This window comes from Podarcis vaucheri (genome assembly GCF_965113315.1).
Source record: "Podarcis vaucheri genome assembly, chromosome: 6".
NCBI classification, from domain to species: domain Eukaryota; kingdom Metazoa; phylum Chordata; class Lepidosauria; order Squamata; family Lacertidae; genus Podarcis; species Podarcis vaucheri.
The window spans coordinates 76,696,584-76,714,000 of NC_138764.1; the positions used below are offsets into that span (position 1 = coordinate 76,696,584).

The window sequence follows — 17,417 nt, forward strand, 5'->3', positions numbered from 1 at the left end:
AAAAAAGATTCAAAATATAGTTTTACACCCTTTGGATTCCAAATCTCCGCCCCCTTCCCCGGTTTCGATTCCCCATGTCCATCGGTCTATCTGCTATCAGCCTGGAGATTAAGCAGTGGTAATTAAGTTTTCTGTTCAACTTTGCTGATGATATCAGCTGTGCAAGACCTGGACAACATGCTATGAACACACAGTGAGAAATAAAAACATATGTCCCAGTCTAATCTCTAGAGCAGGACTGGGAGTGGGGCGCTTTGGCCCTCTAGATGTTGCTGAACTATAAGTCCCATCAGCCCCAGCAAGCATGGCCCATGGCTGGGAGTTGCAGTTCAGTAACATCTGGAAGGCCAAAAGTTTCCCACACCTGCTCCAGAGGGAGTAATAAAATAAAATAGAACAATAAATACAAAACTTGGTGTCAGGAGCACACTCTACATCTGTCCCATGCTAGGAAAGATGTGCAGAGAACCCTCCTCTGTCAAAATGACCTCAGTGGGTAGGCCTTAGTTGAAGAAGTGTTCTTGATTTTCCTCATCTCTTCCTGAGGGTGCTGACGTCATCTCTTGTATCTTTGCAGCTACCGCATCTTGAATCCTGCTGCCATTCCTGATGACAAATTTGTGGATAGCAGGAAGGCCACAGAGAAGCTGCTTCTTTCCTTGGACCTTGACCACTCCCAATATAAGTTTGGACACACAAAGGTACATGGTGCACAAATTGAATGGGCGGATTAAGGGATTTGCTGTGCCATAAAACTAAAGCCTTGAGAATGGTCAGAATGTGCATGTGTAATTTTACATACACTTCCCTTGCTGGTAGTAAATCCACTACATTTTATTCTCCCTGTTTCAAACTTCTTCTTCAGTGTCTACCATATTGTTTTGCTAAGGACATCGGATTTACTAGCATACTTTCCTGTTCGTTCAGTGCTTACTTTCTGTAGCATCAACCTATAGAAGCTTTTATGACTTTTATGAATAAAGCTACTTAATTAAGCCATGCTTCTTGAACCCTTCTTGAACCCAGTAAATGTTTTCTATCATTTAGCAACACATATGCTTACAACTACTGGTAAACTAAGAGTTAATACATATTCTTACAACTTCCAGTATACCATGAGGTGGCTATACTTCCTGCTTAGCTAACCTAATAGAATTATTTTAGGATCTACATGTAAGTGGTATTGCAGGACAAGGCATTGGACTTCCCAACCCATATAAATAAGAGACCAATAAGACTGGGTTTTGGGGTAAAAACAGGCCACAACTTTATTGAATATAGATGAAAGAGGTTTGGCTTGGGCATGGGGCAATCTAAATACTTCCAGCCCACCCGTTGGAAGGGATGCGTGGTCAATCCAGGCGAGGGTTCCTAAGACTTATATCAAATAGGGTGACCCCCGCAGGGACTACCAACTGGGGGAGTGCCTTCAGCCCTGGCCCCTCTGGGTATGCAAACATGGCCACTCCCCCCAGATCCCTTTAACAAGATGCTCCAGCGTTTGGGGGGGGGGCGGGCGGAGACTACAACCTCCACTCCATCCAAAACAAAGGATTGCCCCAATGCCCAACCAGTTGTGACAAATTGGTATGAGGTAGGCAAAACCACCGGGTAAGAGCCAATTATCTCGGTGGGCAATGCCATCGAACCAAGAGAGGTGAGTGGACTTGTGTGATTTGATATATTAAATATACGACACCTTTTCCGTATTCTATAATTTGGGGGCAAGGAATTGGCACAAGGAGAATGTCCTTCAGAGGATGTGACACTGGTGTCTCCTCTGTTCCAACTTTCCCTGTTTGCAGGTGTTTTTCAAAGCAGGCTTGCTGGGTCTCCTGGAGGAGATGCGAGATCAACGTCTGGCCAAGATTATCACCCTCCTGCAGGCCAGGATGCGTGGACGGTTGATGCGCATTGAGTATGGGTGGATCATTGGCAGAAGGTATAGCAACACGCAAGCCTGGCCACAGCAACTCCTTGCATGTCGTCCGCTGGAATATTCTCAAACTTTTCACTTTCAGTGACCAGATGGGCAGACCACTTTGGGCCAGTGGGCATGTTTGGAATTATTTTGAGAAAGCACTGTGGATGGCAGCCACTAAATGGCTGCTATGGGGGTATGGCATAACACAAAATGGTTGCCATGCCCTCAAAGAGCAGAAAAAGAGACAGGATTTCAGAATGGTGCTGGCATGCCCCATCAATGCTCCATCAATGCAGCACCTGTATCAGCTACTGCTACATTCACTCACAGAGACAACCACTTTGTGCCTATCTTGTGTTCAAAACAGATGGGAGGGTTATATTATAAAATATTACAGTGCAAAGATATTAACATTTAGGTATATGAAGTATTTCCTTGAACAAGTTCTTCTCTATTTTCTTTAAAATATCAGCATTTGTTTGCTTGGCCATGGCCAATAGACCCTTCGTACATTTGTTTCTGATTTTCGCCCCCACTCCGTCTCTTCCTCCCTACTCCTCACTATGTTAATACAGTGATTTTTAAGTTTCAGAAAAGATCTGATTTTCAGCAAAGACCTGCACACAAGCTGAATTAGTGTATACTGAGTTCCTCTGTGCATCTCTTCCTCCAGGAATCTGTAGCTTATTGCTCATAGTTTGAGGAGGGAGCAAGAATCTGCTGCCTCTATAATGGGCAGTGATCAGGCAGTAAGCGTGTCCACCAAATGACATTGCAACATGTGTTACTTATTCCCCACAGGGACGCACTCTACACCATTCAGTGGAACATCCGTGCTTTTAATGCAGTCAAGAATTGGTCCTGGATGAAGCTTTTCTTCAAGATCAAACCTCTCCTCAAGTCAGCTCAGACTGAGAAGGAAATGGCCACCCTCAAAGAGGAGTTCCAGAAGCTGAAGGAAGCTCTGGAGAAGTCGGAGGCTAAACGCAAGGAGCTGGAAGAGAAGCAAGTCAGCATCATCCAGGAGAAGAATGATCTGTCACTGCAGCTTCAAGCAGTGAGTAATATGTCCAGCTGAGCTTTCCAAATGAAGGGTAGGCATTGTGTTGTATGTAGTTTAGGAAGCTGACGGTGAATCTGGCCTTGACATTTTCCTTTCAAACATTTCTGTAAGTCACAAGTGTGCAACCTGCAGGTCACATGTGGCCCTCGGCCTTCCTCCATGTGGCTCCCTGACTATTATATACTAAGAAGGTAAAAGATGAATACTGAAGTCTACAGAGACAATATGCACAGAGACAAGGCACTGAAGTCTTGCTGATGGAAACATGGCAATGGCATACTGTAAGAATTTAGCCTGGTTTGGATGGGGGAATAATCCCCCTGAAGAATCAGGTATGCCATTTGGGGTACGCCTTGCATTTTCCATTGGTGGCCACAAGTGCCCTTGCCTGGCTTAGATAGTCAACTTAGATAGTCTTGGAATTCTTTTGCAGATGCCTTCTAGTTTCTGAACCTTCATCAAGTACCACACACTAGTTTTCCCTTTTTACCATGCAACCATGAGAACTAGAAACTTGTGGTGTGTCAGGGGCATTTAAAATGAAAAATAAGGTACTTGAGATGTTTGATTCTGTGCCCCGTTACATGGTTCTATACATGTGATAGAACTGTGGATCTGACAGACTTCAACAAATTGATGGGTTCATTGTTTCTCTCAGCTGGAGAATTGAAGGCAGTCAAAGTGAGGCTCTTATTGTAGACAGTAGACAAAACAGCACCATAACCACCATGCACATTTCATATATCTGCACACTTGAGAGTGGAGCAGCAGCATCTCCCAGTGTGGTAAAGTGCTCCCTCCTCTTGGATATTCTTCAACAGGAGCAGGACAACTTGGCTGATGCAGAAGAGCGCTGCGACCTCTTGATCAAGACCAAGATTCAGCTGGAAGCCAAGGTGAAGGAACTGATGGAGCGCCTGGAGGACGAGGAGGAGATGAACTCAGACCTGACCTCTAAGAAGCGAAAGCTGGAGGATGAATGTGCTGAACTGAAGAAAGACATTGATGACTTGGAGATCACCTTGGCCAAGGTGGAGAAGGAGAAGCATGCCACAGAAAACAAGGTGAGCACCATTAGGATACAAATAAAAAAACAGGTAATGGCAGTACGAAAAGAATAAAGAAAAGCAGGTAGAGTACAAAATCAGCACAAACTACTGCTGGTTTTGTGATACCTGAAAGTGCCACTAGTTTAACAGAGGATTCGTGTTGTGTGATTTCAAAACAGCACAAAAAGAAAAGAAAAGTTGTCTTCTCTTTTAGCAGAAATAACACATTTGGTTTATTGGGGCAGTGGCATAAAGGGTGGGGTGAAAGCATGAATTTACACCACTTTTCTTTTGTAGTTGATAGGTATTTAAAAATTACCATCTTCTGTGATGAATGTTGTTATGCTTCACCAAAGGCCGGCCGAATTTTACATTTGTGCATCCTTTCACTCTTCCATATTATTCATATAACCCTCTAAGCTTTTGTCACACCATCGTAGGTGAAAAACCTGATTGAAGAAATGGCTGCTTTGGATGAGGTCATTGCTAAGCTGACCAAGGAGAAAAAGGCATTGCAGGAGGCCCACCAGCAAGCTCTGGATGACCTTCAGGCTGAGGAGGACAAAGTCAACACTCTGACCAAGGCTAAAGTCAAGTTGGAGCAACAAGTGGATGACGTGAGTCAAGGCACATGAAAAATGTCTGTGGTGGTGTAAAAGTTGAGGCTTCTGGGATGATAGAGGATCTGTGAAACCCATTTTGTCCAGAGATCTGGCTAAAAGCTCACTAGAGTGTGCAACCATAAATGCTTTGCTGGAAAAGTATCAGTCTCAGAAACCTTAACAATATCTACTTGTCCAGTTCTTTGAAATGCCTGCCCAGGAATATCTGCCTTTCAAATATTCCAGTCCAGAACTGGCCCTACCATTAGGCAGAGTGTGTCAACAGATGATTGTGGTGAGAGACAGCTTCCCCCACTATTAGAGGACAGATCTAACCCCCTTAAACTAGCCTGCTGCCCTCAGGTGCCTTGGAGGACACTGTGCCACTAACATTGCCTGTGTAGAAGTGAGATTCAACTGCTGGTCTAGTCACCTTCTGTGTGTAGAAGGGGTGGGTGGGGGGTGCCATCTTGCCTTTGGCCTCAGACAGCAAAATGTCTAGCTCCATAACAATGTGCTTTTTGGGGTAGATGCTTCTGTAATGTTTCCAGCTGGCTGAGCTTCTGTTGGGGAACCTGTGACCCACCAGATGGTGTTGGACTACAAATGCCACCATCCCTGCCCATTGGCAGTGCTGGCTGGGGCTGTTGGGAGTTGGAGTCCAACAACATTTGGAGGGACATGGGTTCTCTATCTCTGACATCATTGCATGGAGGACCATTTTGGGAGAAAGGGTAAATCAGGTGAGCAAAGCATGTTCTGTGACTTTCTCATTTCCCTTCACTATTCTTTGTGCTCTCCAGCTGGAAAGTGCTTTAGAACAAGAGAAGAAGATACGGATGGACCTAGAAAGAGCAAAACGCAAGCTGGAAGGCGATTTGAAGCTCACTCAGGAATCTGTGATGGATCTGGAGAATGATAAGCAGCAGCTGGAAGAGAAACTCAAGAAGTGAGCATGCAATTGATGGAAATACCACCCAATCAAACCAAACTGGGTTAAGCAAGCTGCTTGATATCAGCCTACCAACAGATGTGAGATAATAGCTCACAACAGATGCAGAATTGTTTCTGCACTAGAATTTTGGAACAATAATTACAGGTTGAAAAGGTTTCTCTATTTTCATGCAGTATCGAAAGGCAAATTTGAGTACGAGTCTCTGCTGTATGAAGGATTGTTGAAGATGCAAGTGAAAATAGAAATGGTGGGCTTTGTGTCTGATTTGTGTCCGTGGGACTTAAGCACACATATTTAGGATTTATCCCTCCTGCTTTTTCCCATGTCCTCCTGGAAGCTTCAGTTACTGGAGTGAGAAACAGAGAAAGGGCATGAGTTGCACAGTGCAACCCACTAAGATGCTCATTATGGCTTCAGATCACTGCCCTCAGTGAAGAAAAGCAGGGGCAGCTGGTGAATCTGCCTTCATCTGTGCCCCAGCTCTCAACTCAAGTGAATTGCTACATGGTTCAAAGAATTAAGCTGCTTTATAGCCTTATTCATATGTTGCACTGAACACAAGTACAAGCTGTCTCTGCACATGAACAAGTGTTTGTGTCAAAGAGTATACACTTGTTGATTTGTGCGGCTGAACTAATTCTGTACACAGACTGAACACTTGTTGAACTTGTGAATAACTGTGCAAGTGTGCAGCTCAACTATTGTTACACAGATACACAGATTGCGTACTCCTTGTGTGTAATATGTGAACACCCCTTTATATGATATTTTCAGCAAGATGGTCTTGTCCCACAACGCAAAAAACATGATTTTTTAAAAACCATTTACATTTTCAAACCACCAGAGTAGAAACAACCCTCCCTCAGTCTCCTAGCAGTGACAATTGCATCTATCTCAGTCCCGATATAAACACAGCTTGTTCTTATTTTCTTTCCTAGGAAAGACTTTGAAATGAACCAGTTAAATTCAAGAATTGAAGATGAGCAAGTCCTTGCAATTCAGCTGCAGAAGAAAATTAAAGAGCTCCAGGTAAACCTAAGAGGAAGTGTAGGATGTTATCAGGCACAAAAAGGGAAGGGAATTTTTTTTTACAGCAGCAGGGCTGGGTTTGAACATTTTGGGGGGTAAGTGGGGAGCAAGCCCACCATTTATTCCGAAAGTCAAAGGGGGCAAACATTTGGTCCGGCCTTTGAAGAATTTCCTGTAATCCACTGCAATGTAGATGCTCTTGGCCACTTGGTACCACAATGATCCATGTGTTCTACCTGGAAGCCCAGGTAGAAGTGTTAGAGCCACTCGACCCTGATCAGAATCTTTGGGTTCTCCTCCCCCTTTCATTCTGGGAAGAGTTACCTGGGGGTTTCTGCCATCTTTTGTCGACTTGCAGGCCCGCATTGAGGAGCTAGAAGAGGAGCTTGAGGCCGAGCGAGCTGCCAGGGCCAAGGTGGAGAAGCAGCGGGCAGAGGTGGCGCATGAACTGGAGGAGCTGAGTGAGCGGCTAGAGGAGGCGGGTGGCGCCACGGCTTGCCAGATAGAGCTGAACAAGAAGCGCGAAGCGGAGTTCTTGAAGCTGCGCAGAGACCTGGAGGAGGCCACGTTGCAGCACGAGTCAACCGCTGCCGCCCTGCGCAAAAAGCACGCAGATTCTGTGGCGGAACTGGGGGAGCAGATTGACAACCTGCAGCGCGTGAAGCAGAAGCTGGAGAAGGAGAAGAGCGAGTTGAAGATGGAGGTGGATGATCTGTCATCCAACATTGACTACCTCACCAAGAACAAGGTGAATGCCATTTGCTGATGCTTCCTTGTGCACTAATGTGTTGAAAGGAGGAGAAGATGTTGTGAGCAGAGGTAGAGCTTTTCGTGCATGAATGTGAATGGGCTAGTTTAGTGCTGCAACTCTAAGCCAGGTGGTGGCTTGAGGGAGGAAGGTATCACATACAGCAGTAATTTGGTCCTGAGGCAGAAGTCAGCATCTCAAGAAGCTTGATTTTTCATTTCCCCCCTGACTTCAAAAAATCACCATAAGCCCAATGAATCAGCTAAGGTGGACTTTAGCTTAGAAGTCCATTACAGTGTTCGGTTGTTCAGATGGAGTGGATCAGGTACACTTTTTCAGCATTTCTGTTCCCTTTCTCTGGATCTGAAGTGTTCCTCAACTTGACAGGTTCCCTGCTGGTTTGCTCAGTTGACAAGGACCAGCACTGCCGTGCAAGTTTACATCATTGACTTTCTGCCGTGCAAGTTTACATCATTAAGAGCCAGTGTGGTGTAGTGGTTAAGAGCAGTAGTCTCGTAATCTGGGGAACCGGGTTCGCGTCTCCACTCCTCCACATGCAGCTGCTGGGTGACCTCGGGCCAGTCACACTTCTTTGAAGTCTCTCAGCCCCACTCACCTCACAGAGGGTTTGTTGTGGGGGAGGAAGGGAAAGGAGAATGTTAGCTGCATTGAGACTCCTTAAAGGGAGTGAAAGGCGGGATATCAAATCCAAACTCTTATTCTTCTGACTGGTCAGGGTGGGAAGAAGGTAGCTGCCTTTTTTTTAGGAAGCACCGTGTATACTGTGCATGATGGGGACAGTGATCTACATGTAAGTGCCAAGTCTGGCGCAGGGAGCAGACCATGAGGGCACTGGAGCTCTTCACTGGCCATGATCCAGCCCTAGGCTCTGCCTCGAGCCAGTTGTTTAATGCATTGACAATTCAGACATCTAGACAAAGTTTTCTTCCCTGTTGCAGGCAAATGCTGAAAAGCTCTGCCGAACATATGAGGATCAGCTGAGCGAAACCAAATCAAAGCTGGATGAACTCCAGCGTCAGCTAGCCGAAGTCAGCACCCAGCGTGGGAGACTGCAGACTGAAAATGGTATGTTTTGCTTTCAAAGTTGCTCCCTCTGTTAGATACCTGGCTTGATTGCTTGCATGTTGGATCTCCCCAGGAAGAGAGCAGTCTGGATAAGTAGCCTTGATGATGCAAGATATTCTTATGTCAGATAAATTGCCTACGAAGAGCTGCAGAATATCCATGCTGGACAATTGGCCTTGGGGATCTTGGCATGTTGAGTTTGAACTTGAGGCATGAAGGTTTTGATTCTCGCTTGGCCATGAGGAGGCTAATTGAATGTCCCTGGAAAAGTCGCTGTCTGTCTACATACTTCAGAGTGTTGCTCCAGGCTTGAGGGAGGCCCTGGGCAAAATGCCCTCTCATGGGCGACTCTCCACTGTCAGTGGCGTGGTGGATTTATCTAGCTGTGGTGACTGATGCTACATCAGGGGCATTGTGGGACATTACAACGTTGGCTAGATGCCGTTGCCTGGCCCTGCTTGTAGTGCTGAGCCAAAAACCAATCGAAGGGGAACATGGCAGGCATCATTAGAAGGCCCTGCCTGGTACTGAGGCCCTGGCAATTGCCTAAAGATGCCACTCCTGCAATGATAAATAACTAAGATTAGAATTGTCAACCATTTTGGAGCTTTATGAAGCTCATGCCAATTGGTAGCAATGCTTCAGAAAATACAGAGCTAATTACATTCATTGGGTTCGGCTTTCTAACAAGTTAGATTTTAGAGCCACCAAGAGAAAGCGCTGAATCCATTTTGATTGACGTGGCTACAGTCTTTTGAGGTGAACATTAGACTGAGATCTCATAACATCTATCCTATGGGGATTGGGGTGGATTCATAAAATCTGTTGGGCTAATGAGTCCCACCAGTGGAAGCCTGCACAAGGACTTTCACTTGTGCACTGGGGCTTTCCTTCCCCTTCACCCCCCCCCCAAAAAAAAACAGCTCAAGAGAGTCAGGAAAACTGCTAGAACAGCATGTGAAGGAGGGGAAGGGGATTGTTCCATCTGACAAACTGAATACCACCCAATGTCTGCATCCTGCCCATGCTGATAACCTTCAAATGAGTTGTGTTCAGTATTGGATCAGTCCTGAAAACTGCAGTGTGGCTATTTTGGATTTCAAAGGAATGGAAAACGATGAGTTCTCTAATGAAATGTCAATGGGATATCTGGCTTTTTACAAAATTAGGAGAACTTAGCCGGCTTCTTGAAGAGAAGGAGTCCTTTATAAACCAGCTGAGTCGCGGCAAGACTTCCTTTACGCAAACCATTGATGAACTCAAGAGACAGCTAGAAGAAGAGACTAAGGTGACCATTTATACATCTGGGGTTACACCTGCAGTGAAGAGCTGGTAACAGGGAACCAGGACTTAATTTGTACTGCGGGGAGGCTCACTTGGGCCCTGAAACTATTTTTCAATACCCAGAAGATATCCTGGAATATATCAAATAATAGTAAGGAGAAGTGCCTCTGAGTATGTGCAGAGTGCTTTTCTATACCACTGAATAACCACAGTCTGCATATTTTTAGGATTCAGGAACAGGACTTTCATGGGCATGTTTGAGATCTATCCCTATCTTTTTGGCTATAATGCTATAAAGGGAACCCTTTAATGTAGATTATATTGCGTTTCCATGGGGAGAGTGAATAAGACAGTAAATTATACTCCCATAGCTGCAGCAATATTTTCAGTATGTTAACTGATGGGAAAGATGTTTTTCGAAAGGGAGACAACAGTAGCCTTGATTCTTCTACAGTTCCATAAAGACTGTAAATAAGAAAAACCATGGCTTCTGGTTCAGCCAGGACAGGGCAGGTGTGGTGATTATGTTGGGCGATTGGCATGGCCAGTCAGTGGACTGTTTTCCTTGTTGACTCATCCACCTTGAGCTCTCAAGAGTATCTGCTCCAATGGCTGTCACAGGCCCCTTGGTGAGTGTCCATAAAGAGCCCAGCTCCTCCTACCCTGCATACTGTGTATATTTTTTGCATAGAAGGCAACCATCTTCACAAACAGTTGGTCCTAACTTATTGAAGAATAATCTGTCAGAATGTATTGAACCCCAGCCTTCATTTGACACACTGGGGAGTTAGAACTATCTACTCCTTGATAAATGGACACACGCAAGGGAGAGAGGCCTTGTTTCCATTTTAATGCGTGCGATTCCAACCTTCCAGTCCAAGAACGCTCTGGCTCATGCTTTGCAAGCTTCCCGCCATGACTGTGACCTTCTGCGGGAGCAGTATGAGGAGGAAGTGGAGGCCAAGGGAGAGCTCCAGCGGTCCCTGTCAAAGGCCAATGCAGAAGTGGCCCAGTGGAGGACCAAATACGAGACAGATGCCATCCAGAGGACAGAAGAGTTAGAGGAAGCCAAGTAAGTCCTAGAGGTGGCAATGCATGCGGAATAAATTTTGTGCTGTCCCAATTCTGTGCAGAAATGAAGCAGCTTTGGCATTGCAGTGTTGCCCAAAGGCACATTTGCAATTAAGTGCAACAGGTAGGATGGCCATGTGTCCAACTTCATAGAGCACAGTTCTCTGTTTGGAGGTGTTCTCTATCTGAAAGGCTGGCTGGTCCAGATTTTTAAAAAGCGTAAGAAGGGAGAAGTACCACCTTGAAGTTGCCCATTGCCAGTTGGCACCTAGAAAGAAGACAGCAGGTCATCTGATCAGTCTTTCCCTTTATGGTGAGATGTATTCTATATAAGTGGGACGCGGGTGGCGCTGTGGATTAAACCACAGAGCCTAGGACTTGCCGATCAGAAGGTTGGCGGTTCGAATCCCTGCAACGGGGTGAGCTCCTGTTGCTCAGTCCCTGCTTCTGCCAACCTAGCAGTTTGAAAGCATGCAGTGCAAGTAGATAAATAGGTACCGCTCTGGCAGGAAGGTAAACAGCGTTTCCGTGCACTGCTCTGGTTCGCCAGAAGTGGCTTAGTCCTGCTGGCCACATGACCTGGAAGCTGTATGCCAGCTCCCTCGAATAAAGCGAGATGAGCACCGCAACCCTAGAGTCGGTCATGACTGGACCTAATGGTCAGGGGTCCCTTTACCTTTACCTATTCTATATAAACTGCTGCAATTCTTGGTAAATTTGCATCTATGCATATAAATTATGCAAATTTGATGGTGTGTAAATGGCCACCCAATAGCAGGAGGCAGGAAAAGTCCATGTTAGGGATATATTGCAGGAAGTGAGAGGAAGCATGCCATAATGAGCTCCAGCTGCCTCCTCAAGTTTCACTTCCCAGTTTGTTGCTTCCGTCTCCCTTGAAGATCCTTCTCAACAGAAAGGTGGAAAGCATTGCACCAGGTTCATGAGATCTGTGCTGCTTCTAGAGCTCCGGCTTGTGTAGGAGCAGCTATTTCCCTAGCTAACCATGATAATTTTCAGGAAGAAGCTGGCCATCCGGCTACAGGAGGCAGAGGAAGCTGTGGAAGCAGCCCATGCCAAGTGCTCCTCTCTGGAGAAGACCAAGCACCGTCTGCAGACAGAGATTGAGGACCTTTCGATTGACCTGGAGAGAGCAAACTCGGCCGCTGCCGCTTTGGACAAGAAGCAGCGCAATTTCGACAGGATCATTGCAGAGTGGAAGCAGAAGTACGAGGAGACGCAGTCGGAGCTGGAGTCCTCCCAGAAGGAGTCCCGCAGCCTCAGCACAGAGCTCTTCAAGCTCAAGAACGCCTATGAGGAGTCCTTGGAAAATCTAGAGACTCTCAAACGCGAAAACAAGAACCTGCAAGGTATCGTTAGGGTTGTGGGTAATCCAAGAGGGTACTTTGCAATCCAAGGAGCTGTTACTGGGCAGGCACAGGTGTCGTTTATTCTTTTTCTTCTGTAAAGGCAGCTTCTATCTAGCCCTTACGATGGGAAGAGAATGCTTGAAAGTGTTGGAGTAATGGCCTGGGGGTGGACAGGGTAGAGAATCTGAGCAGGATCACCAGTGTTCAGGGAATGAGTTTGCCCTTCTCCTCAGTAACAGGAAGAAAATAATGATTCTGTTGATGTGACCCACATAAGGTCAAAGCATGCCCTCCTGGTGGGTCTCTATCCTTCCACTTAAGACCTGTAGCCTAATGAATGTGTGGGCTCATCTGTGGACCAATTTGCAAGGCTGGTTTGGGGCACCTTGGGTTGATAGCCTCTTATATTTGTGTGTGGCCCAAGTACATAAGCCAGCCTTCGCCAGTCTTGTGTTCTCCAGATTTTAGCTGGGGCTGATGGGCATTTTAGACCAAAACATCTGGAGAGCACCACATTGGTGAAGGATGGCATAAGCCATACCCGTGCGGCGAGCTCAGCAAAGGTCGAGAGCTTTAGGTTAGGCATTCTGAACTGTCTTGTCTTCCATTCTGGGTTTGATTTTGGTCGCCCTTTCCCCCAGTCACTTGGAGATAGACAGTGCAATTCAACCAAGTCCTACTTAAAGTGGACCTATTGAAATGAATGAACCTTAGTCATGTCAATTCACTCCAGTGGGTCTACTCTGAGAAGAACAGGCATTGAATTCCACCCAGGAATTTTGAATGAGTGGAGTATCTGAATACCAGCTATGTTGTTATTATTATTATTATTAAAAACAACTACAGCTACATGCAGGCCTATAATTCCTGTCTTCCTTACCAGAGGAGATCACTGACTTGACTGATCAGATTGGCATGAGTGGCAAAACCATCCATGAGCTGGAGAAGCTGAAGAAAGGTCTGGAGAGTGAGAAAAATGAAATCCAGGCTGCCCTGGAGGAGGCTGAGGTGAGCCCCCAGCTTGTGAGCAGAGGGAGAGCTTCACGTTGTGGCCGTCCACAATGTCAGGCTGCATTATGTGAAATCCAAGCCATATCCCAACTGAACTGGGGGCTACAGCAATGCCCTTCAACCTTGAGTCCCAGAAGTTGCTGGGCTCCTGCTGCCATCATTCCTGGGTGTGGGCTGTGCTAGCAGCTGCTGATGGGGACTGGAATCCACCAACATCTGGAGGGCCACAGATTCCCCATCCCTGCTCTAGCTCATTGTGCTGCTCCCCCTTCTGAATTTTGACCAGAGAGCTTTGCCACATGGGAGTTGTAATCCATCATCTGGGGACCCAAGGGCCACTGGGCCACAAAGATTTGGGGAAGTGAAAGGAGTGCCTTGCTTAATTTGAGGAATATGTCAGTGTGTCTGTGCATGTTCCTATGGGAAAATACAAATGTAGGAAGTATTGCCCAAGTCCTACAGTGTTCATGAAGGATCCTGTTAGATAGAGCCACATAGATGTTAGAACTGTGGCATTTAGAAACAGTATCCTTTTAACATGCAGGCCTTTGACAAGTCGTCTTCCTCTTTCCCACATTTGCCTCTCATCCATCACTTGCTGCTGTTGATTTCTTTTCTGGCCTTGGTGTTGAATCCTAGCAGGTGGAACAACTAGAGGCATAGAAGCCGACCATTTACCTGGCTCCACGGTGGCATCTAGTGGTCAGAAAGTACACTTATGGCCTTTACCAACATGGTGCCAGTTTTATTTTATTTTATTTTTATTACATATCTACCTCAGCCTTCCTCCTAGAGAAGCCCAAGGTGGCAAACACCAAAATATTAAAATGCTAACACGATTAAATTAAAAACACAACATTTAAGAACAATCTCATAGCCCCACAGCTAATAAGGTTCAAGGCTCCTAAAAACAACTAATGTTATCTTACAGCAACCAAACACCTGGGTAAACAGGAGTGTTTTAAGTTCATTATAACAGTTGTTAATGAGGGAGAGAGTGTGGGCAAAGGCTGCCCTAGTCTCTCACAAATATTAGATATCCTAATGAGCTTCAGGCTATTCAGCACCCCTGATGCCTTTTCAAAAATAAGCTGAAGCAGACTGAGGGGACCGGGACTCTGGTGAGTCTTTCCATGAAGTACTTCTCTTTCCTTCTGCTCCTAGGGAGCCCTGGAGCACGAGGAGAGCAAGACTCTGCGCATCCAGCTGGAGTTGTCTCAGATCAAGGCTGATGTCGATAGGAAACTGGCAGAGAAGGATGAAGAATTTGAGAACCTCAGGTAGGAACAGAACATACTGTGGCAGGCTGTTCTATGAAACTAGTTAGGTTTTTATAGGTTTGGGCCTTCTGAAGCCTTCATAACCAACACAGAGCAAAATCTACACAGAGAGCCCTCGTTGAGAAAACAAAAGTTGTGACGAAGGTTCACCGGTACTGCATTTGTGGGTATAAAGTGCCTCTTTTCTTAAGCATCTTTCTTCACTCTCCCAGGCGCAACCACCAAAGAGCCATGGACTCCATGCAGGCTTCACTGGATGCAGAAGCCAAAGCCAGAAATGAGGCCATCAGGCTGCGCAAGAAGATGGAGGGAGACCTGAATGAGATGGAGATACAGCTGAGCCACGCAAACCGCCAGGCCGCTGAGTCTCAGAAACTGGTGCGGCAGCTCCAAGCCCAAATGAAGGTCAGCCATGTTGGGAACATGTCTTCAGTGACCTTTGTGCTATCTCCTGTATTTCTGCCTCTCTCCATAGCTGCTCCACAGATACCACCTTTCCCCCCCGATATCACATTCCCCCAGGCCCAGCTCTACCATTAGGCCCCTCAGGTGGCAGTTGTCGATGGACAGCATTTCCTTGAAAGACAGAGCCGTGTCTGCCGTGCTGCCTGTCCTGTGTCCTCTTAACTAGCCTGTTATCCTCAAGTGCCATGGAAAATGCTACTCCATTACCAATATTAGAGTAAGATTAGACTGTGAGTCTAGTTGACTTCTGTGTGTGGAACTGGGGGTGCCATCTTGCCCTTTGCCTTAGGCAGGAAGTGTATTGGATTGGCCCTGCAGGGGCAAGCTGCTGATGGTACGTGGGCCAAATCCAGAGGTAAATAGGGCCACAGTGTGCAATCTCTCTCTCTCTCTGCTACACCCTTTCCCCCACATCTTGCCACCTGCATGAAATTAGGCCAAAGGCCTCATGTGGTTGTTGGGCTACAGGTTCCCCAATCCTCTTTCCTAATAGACAGGTCACACCCAGTATTTGACAGGAGAGAGTTTGGGCCTGGTATCTGAAGACCCTTAAAGGTTCTCTGCAGACCTCAGGAGACTTCCAGCTCTTGCTTCTCTCTCATATTAATCAGACCCCTTTTTTCTTGTTGTGCCTGACAGGACTTGCAGATAGAACTGGATGACACCTTGCGCCATAACGATGACTTGAAGGAGCAGGCTGCTGCCCTGGAGAGGCGCAACAACCTGATGCTGGCTGAGGTGGAGGAGCTGCGTGCAGCCCTGGAGCAAGCTGAGCGTGGAAGGAAGCTGGCTGAGCAGGAGCTGCTGGAGGCCACGGAAAGAGTCAATCTGCTGCACTCGCAGGTGAGGCAGAGGCTGAGTTCTCATGTGAGATACCAACTGCTGGACTCAGTGCTGAATCGATGGTTGAAGTGAACTGTTTCTAATCAGCCCTGAAAAAAATGCGGGGTTCTTGATCTGCCTCTCCTTCTGGGGACAATTTCTCGCTTGGGCTCATGGGAAACTGTGTCCTATGAATAGCCCCATGTAGAAAGAAGAGGATATGGCTAGAAGACCCTGTATTTTCTTGTTTACATAGAAAGGGGGTGTTATCTCAAGGAATTGGGGAAGATAAACTTGATTTAGGTTTCTTTTTTAAGCCCAGGAAGAGATCTATTTCTTTGTGTTTTGTATTTACTCCATTTATATCCTCCTGTTTTTCCAACATGCAGACTCTCCCAGGTTCAGTCCCTGATATCTCCAGTTAAAAGGGTCAAAAGGAGCAGGAGTCAGGAAAGACTCTCTGCTTGCAAGTATGAAGAGCTGCTTCTCAGTCAGACCAGACAACCCATGGTTAAATGGAGTATTTGTTAGCACCCTTTGTTCCTAATGTCATGGCGAGTTCATTTCCACGGTCCCTTTCTCTCCCAGAACACAGGTCTGATTAACCAAAAGAAGAAGATGGAGGCAGACATCTCCCAGTTGAGCACTGAGGTGGAGGAGGCAGTGCAGGAATGCCGGAATGCGGAAGAGAAGGCCAAGAAAGCCATCACGGATGTAAGAGATTGGAAGCCCTTGAGAGGGACTCTTGCACTGTTCCTGTTACAATAATTCTTGTTTAGTATATATTAAGCCAGAAACACCCTTTGAACAGACAAAAAACAACAACAAAAAGCAGCCCAATTTCAAATGCTGATTCTCTGAAAGTTAGATGTTGGCTTTTGGATATCAATCTAAATTGTGAAATGTACATTTTAAAATGTCCAAATTTTGACAACTGTCCACTCAATAAAACGTTTGTTTCAGCTCTTGTAGTTAACAGAGGTTTTGACTCATTACACAAAATTACCTACAGAGCTGGCAGCTTCACTATCACATATTCACCAGAGCATCTCCATGCTCTCTGTGTAATGACTGGCTAGAGCTGGCAATGCCTCTGTGTTAACAGGTGGCTGCCTACAGCATCCCTTTTTGTAGGTGGCATTCTTGATGCTGCCACAGCACTTAGGAATCAGCAGCTGAAGTAGATGATGTGAGGAGGGCATGGCCTGGCCAGTGGTAAGGTGCTGCTGAAGTAGCAGGACAAGAGAGGCAGGACACCTGAGGGTTAGAGAAGGTGAGTGATCTGCAGCACCTTTGGACAAAGTGGTGTCCTCCAGGTCTTGTAGACTACAACTCCCATCATCTGTGACCAGGCTGGCTGGGGCTGATGGGAGTTTTAGCCCACAACATCTGGAGGACACTCTATTACCTATCTCTGCTTTAGGAACTAAGGGGCTGAGCCTTGGTAATTTTGGTACAGGAGAGGAGATAAACCAGGGGGAACTCCCAGTTGGGGATAGACAATGGCTGTTAACATAAGTGAAGAACTTGATGAGCATGAAGACAGATTGTGGAGGAGGGATTTGTTATAAGGTTGATGATTGCAATATTACCTGATTGGTTGAATGGGTAGTGGAGTCTGAACACAGCTATGGATAATACAGAGAGGTTCACTTTCATTT

The 17,417-nt window shown here is 46.2% G+C and overlaps 1 protein-coding gene across 2 annotated transcripts in view; it reads left to right on the plus strand.

The window, feature by feature from the left end:
• Positions 1–17,417, plus strand: part of MYH7B (myosin heavy chain 7B) — a 52,286-nt gene that overhangs the window by 31,005 nt on the left and 3,864 nt on the right. For both annotated transcript variants that reach the window (XM_082225758.1, XM_082225759.1), the window contains 17 exons: positions 578–701; positions 1,806–1,942; positions 2,726–2,981; positions 3,809–4,051; positions 4,477–4,653; positions 5,442–5,587; positions 6,532–6,622; positions 6,981–7,370; positions 8,330–8,456; positions 9,626–9,744; positions 10,616–10,812; positions 11,829–12,178; positions 13,062–13,186; positions 14,354–14,469; positions 14,682–14,874; positions 15,574–15,777; positions 16,345–16,470. In XM_082225758.1, coding sequence (XP_082081884.1) covers positions 578–701; positions 1,806–1,942; positions 2,726–2,981; positions 3,809–4,051; positions 4,477–4,653; positions 5,442–5,587; positions 6,532–6,622; positions 6,981–7,370; positions 8,330–8,456; positions 9,626–9,744; positions 10,616–10,812; positions 11,829–12,178; positions 13,062–13,186; positions 14,354–14,469; positions 14,682–14,874; positions 15,574–15,777; positions 16,345–16,470 — 3,121 coding nt within the window. The remainder of the gene's footprint in view (positions 1–577; positions 702–1,805; positions 1,943–2,725; positions 2,982–3,808; positions 4,052–4,476; positions 4,654–5,441; positions 5,588–6,531; positions 6,623–6,980; positions 7,371–8,329; positions 8,457–9,625; positions 9,745–10,615; positions 10,813–11,828; positions 12,179–13,061; positions 13,187–14,353; positions 14,470–14,681; positions 14,875–15,573; positions 15,778–16,344; positions 16,471–17,417) is intronic.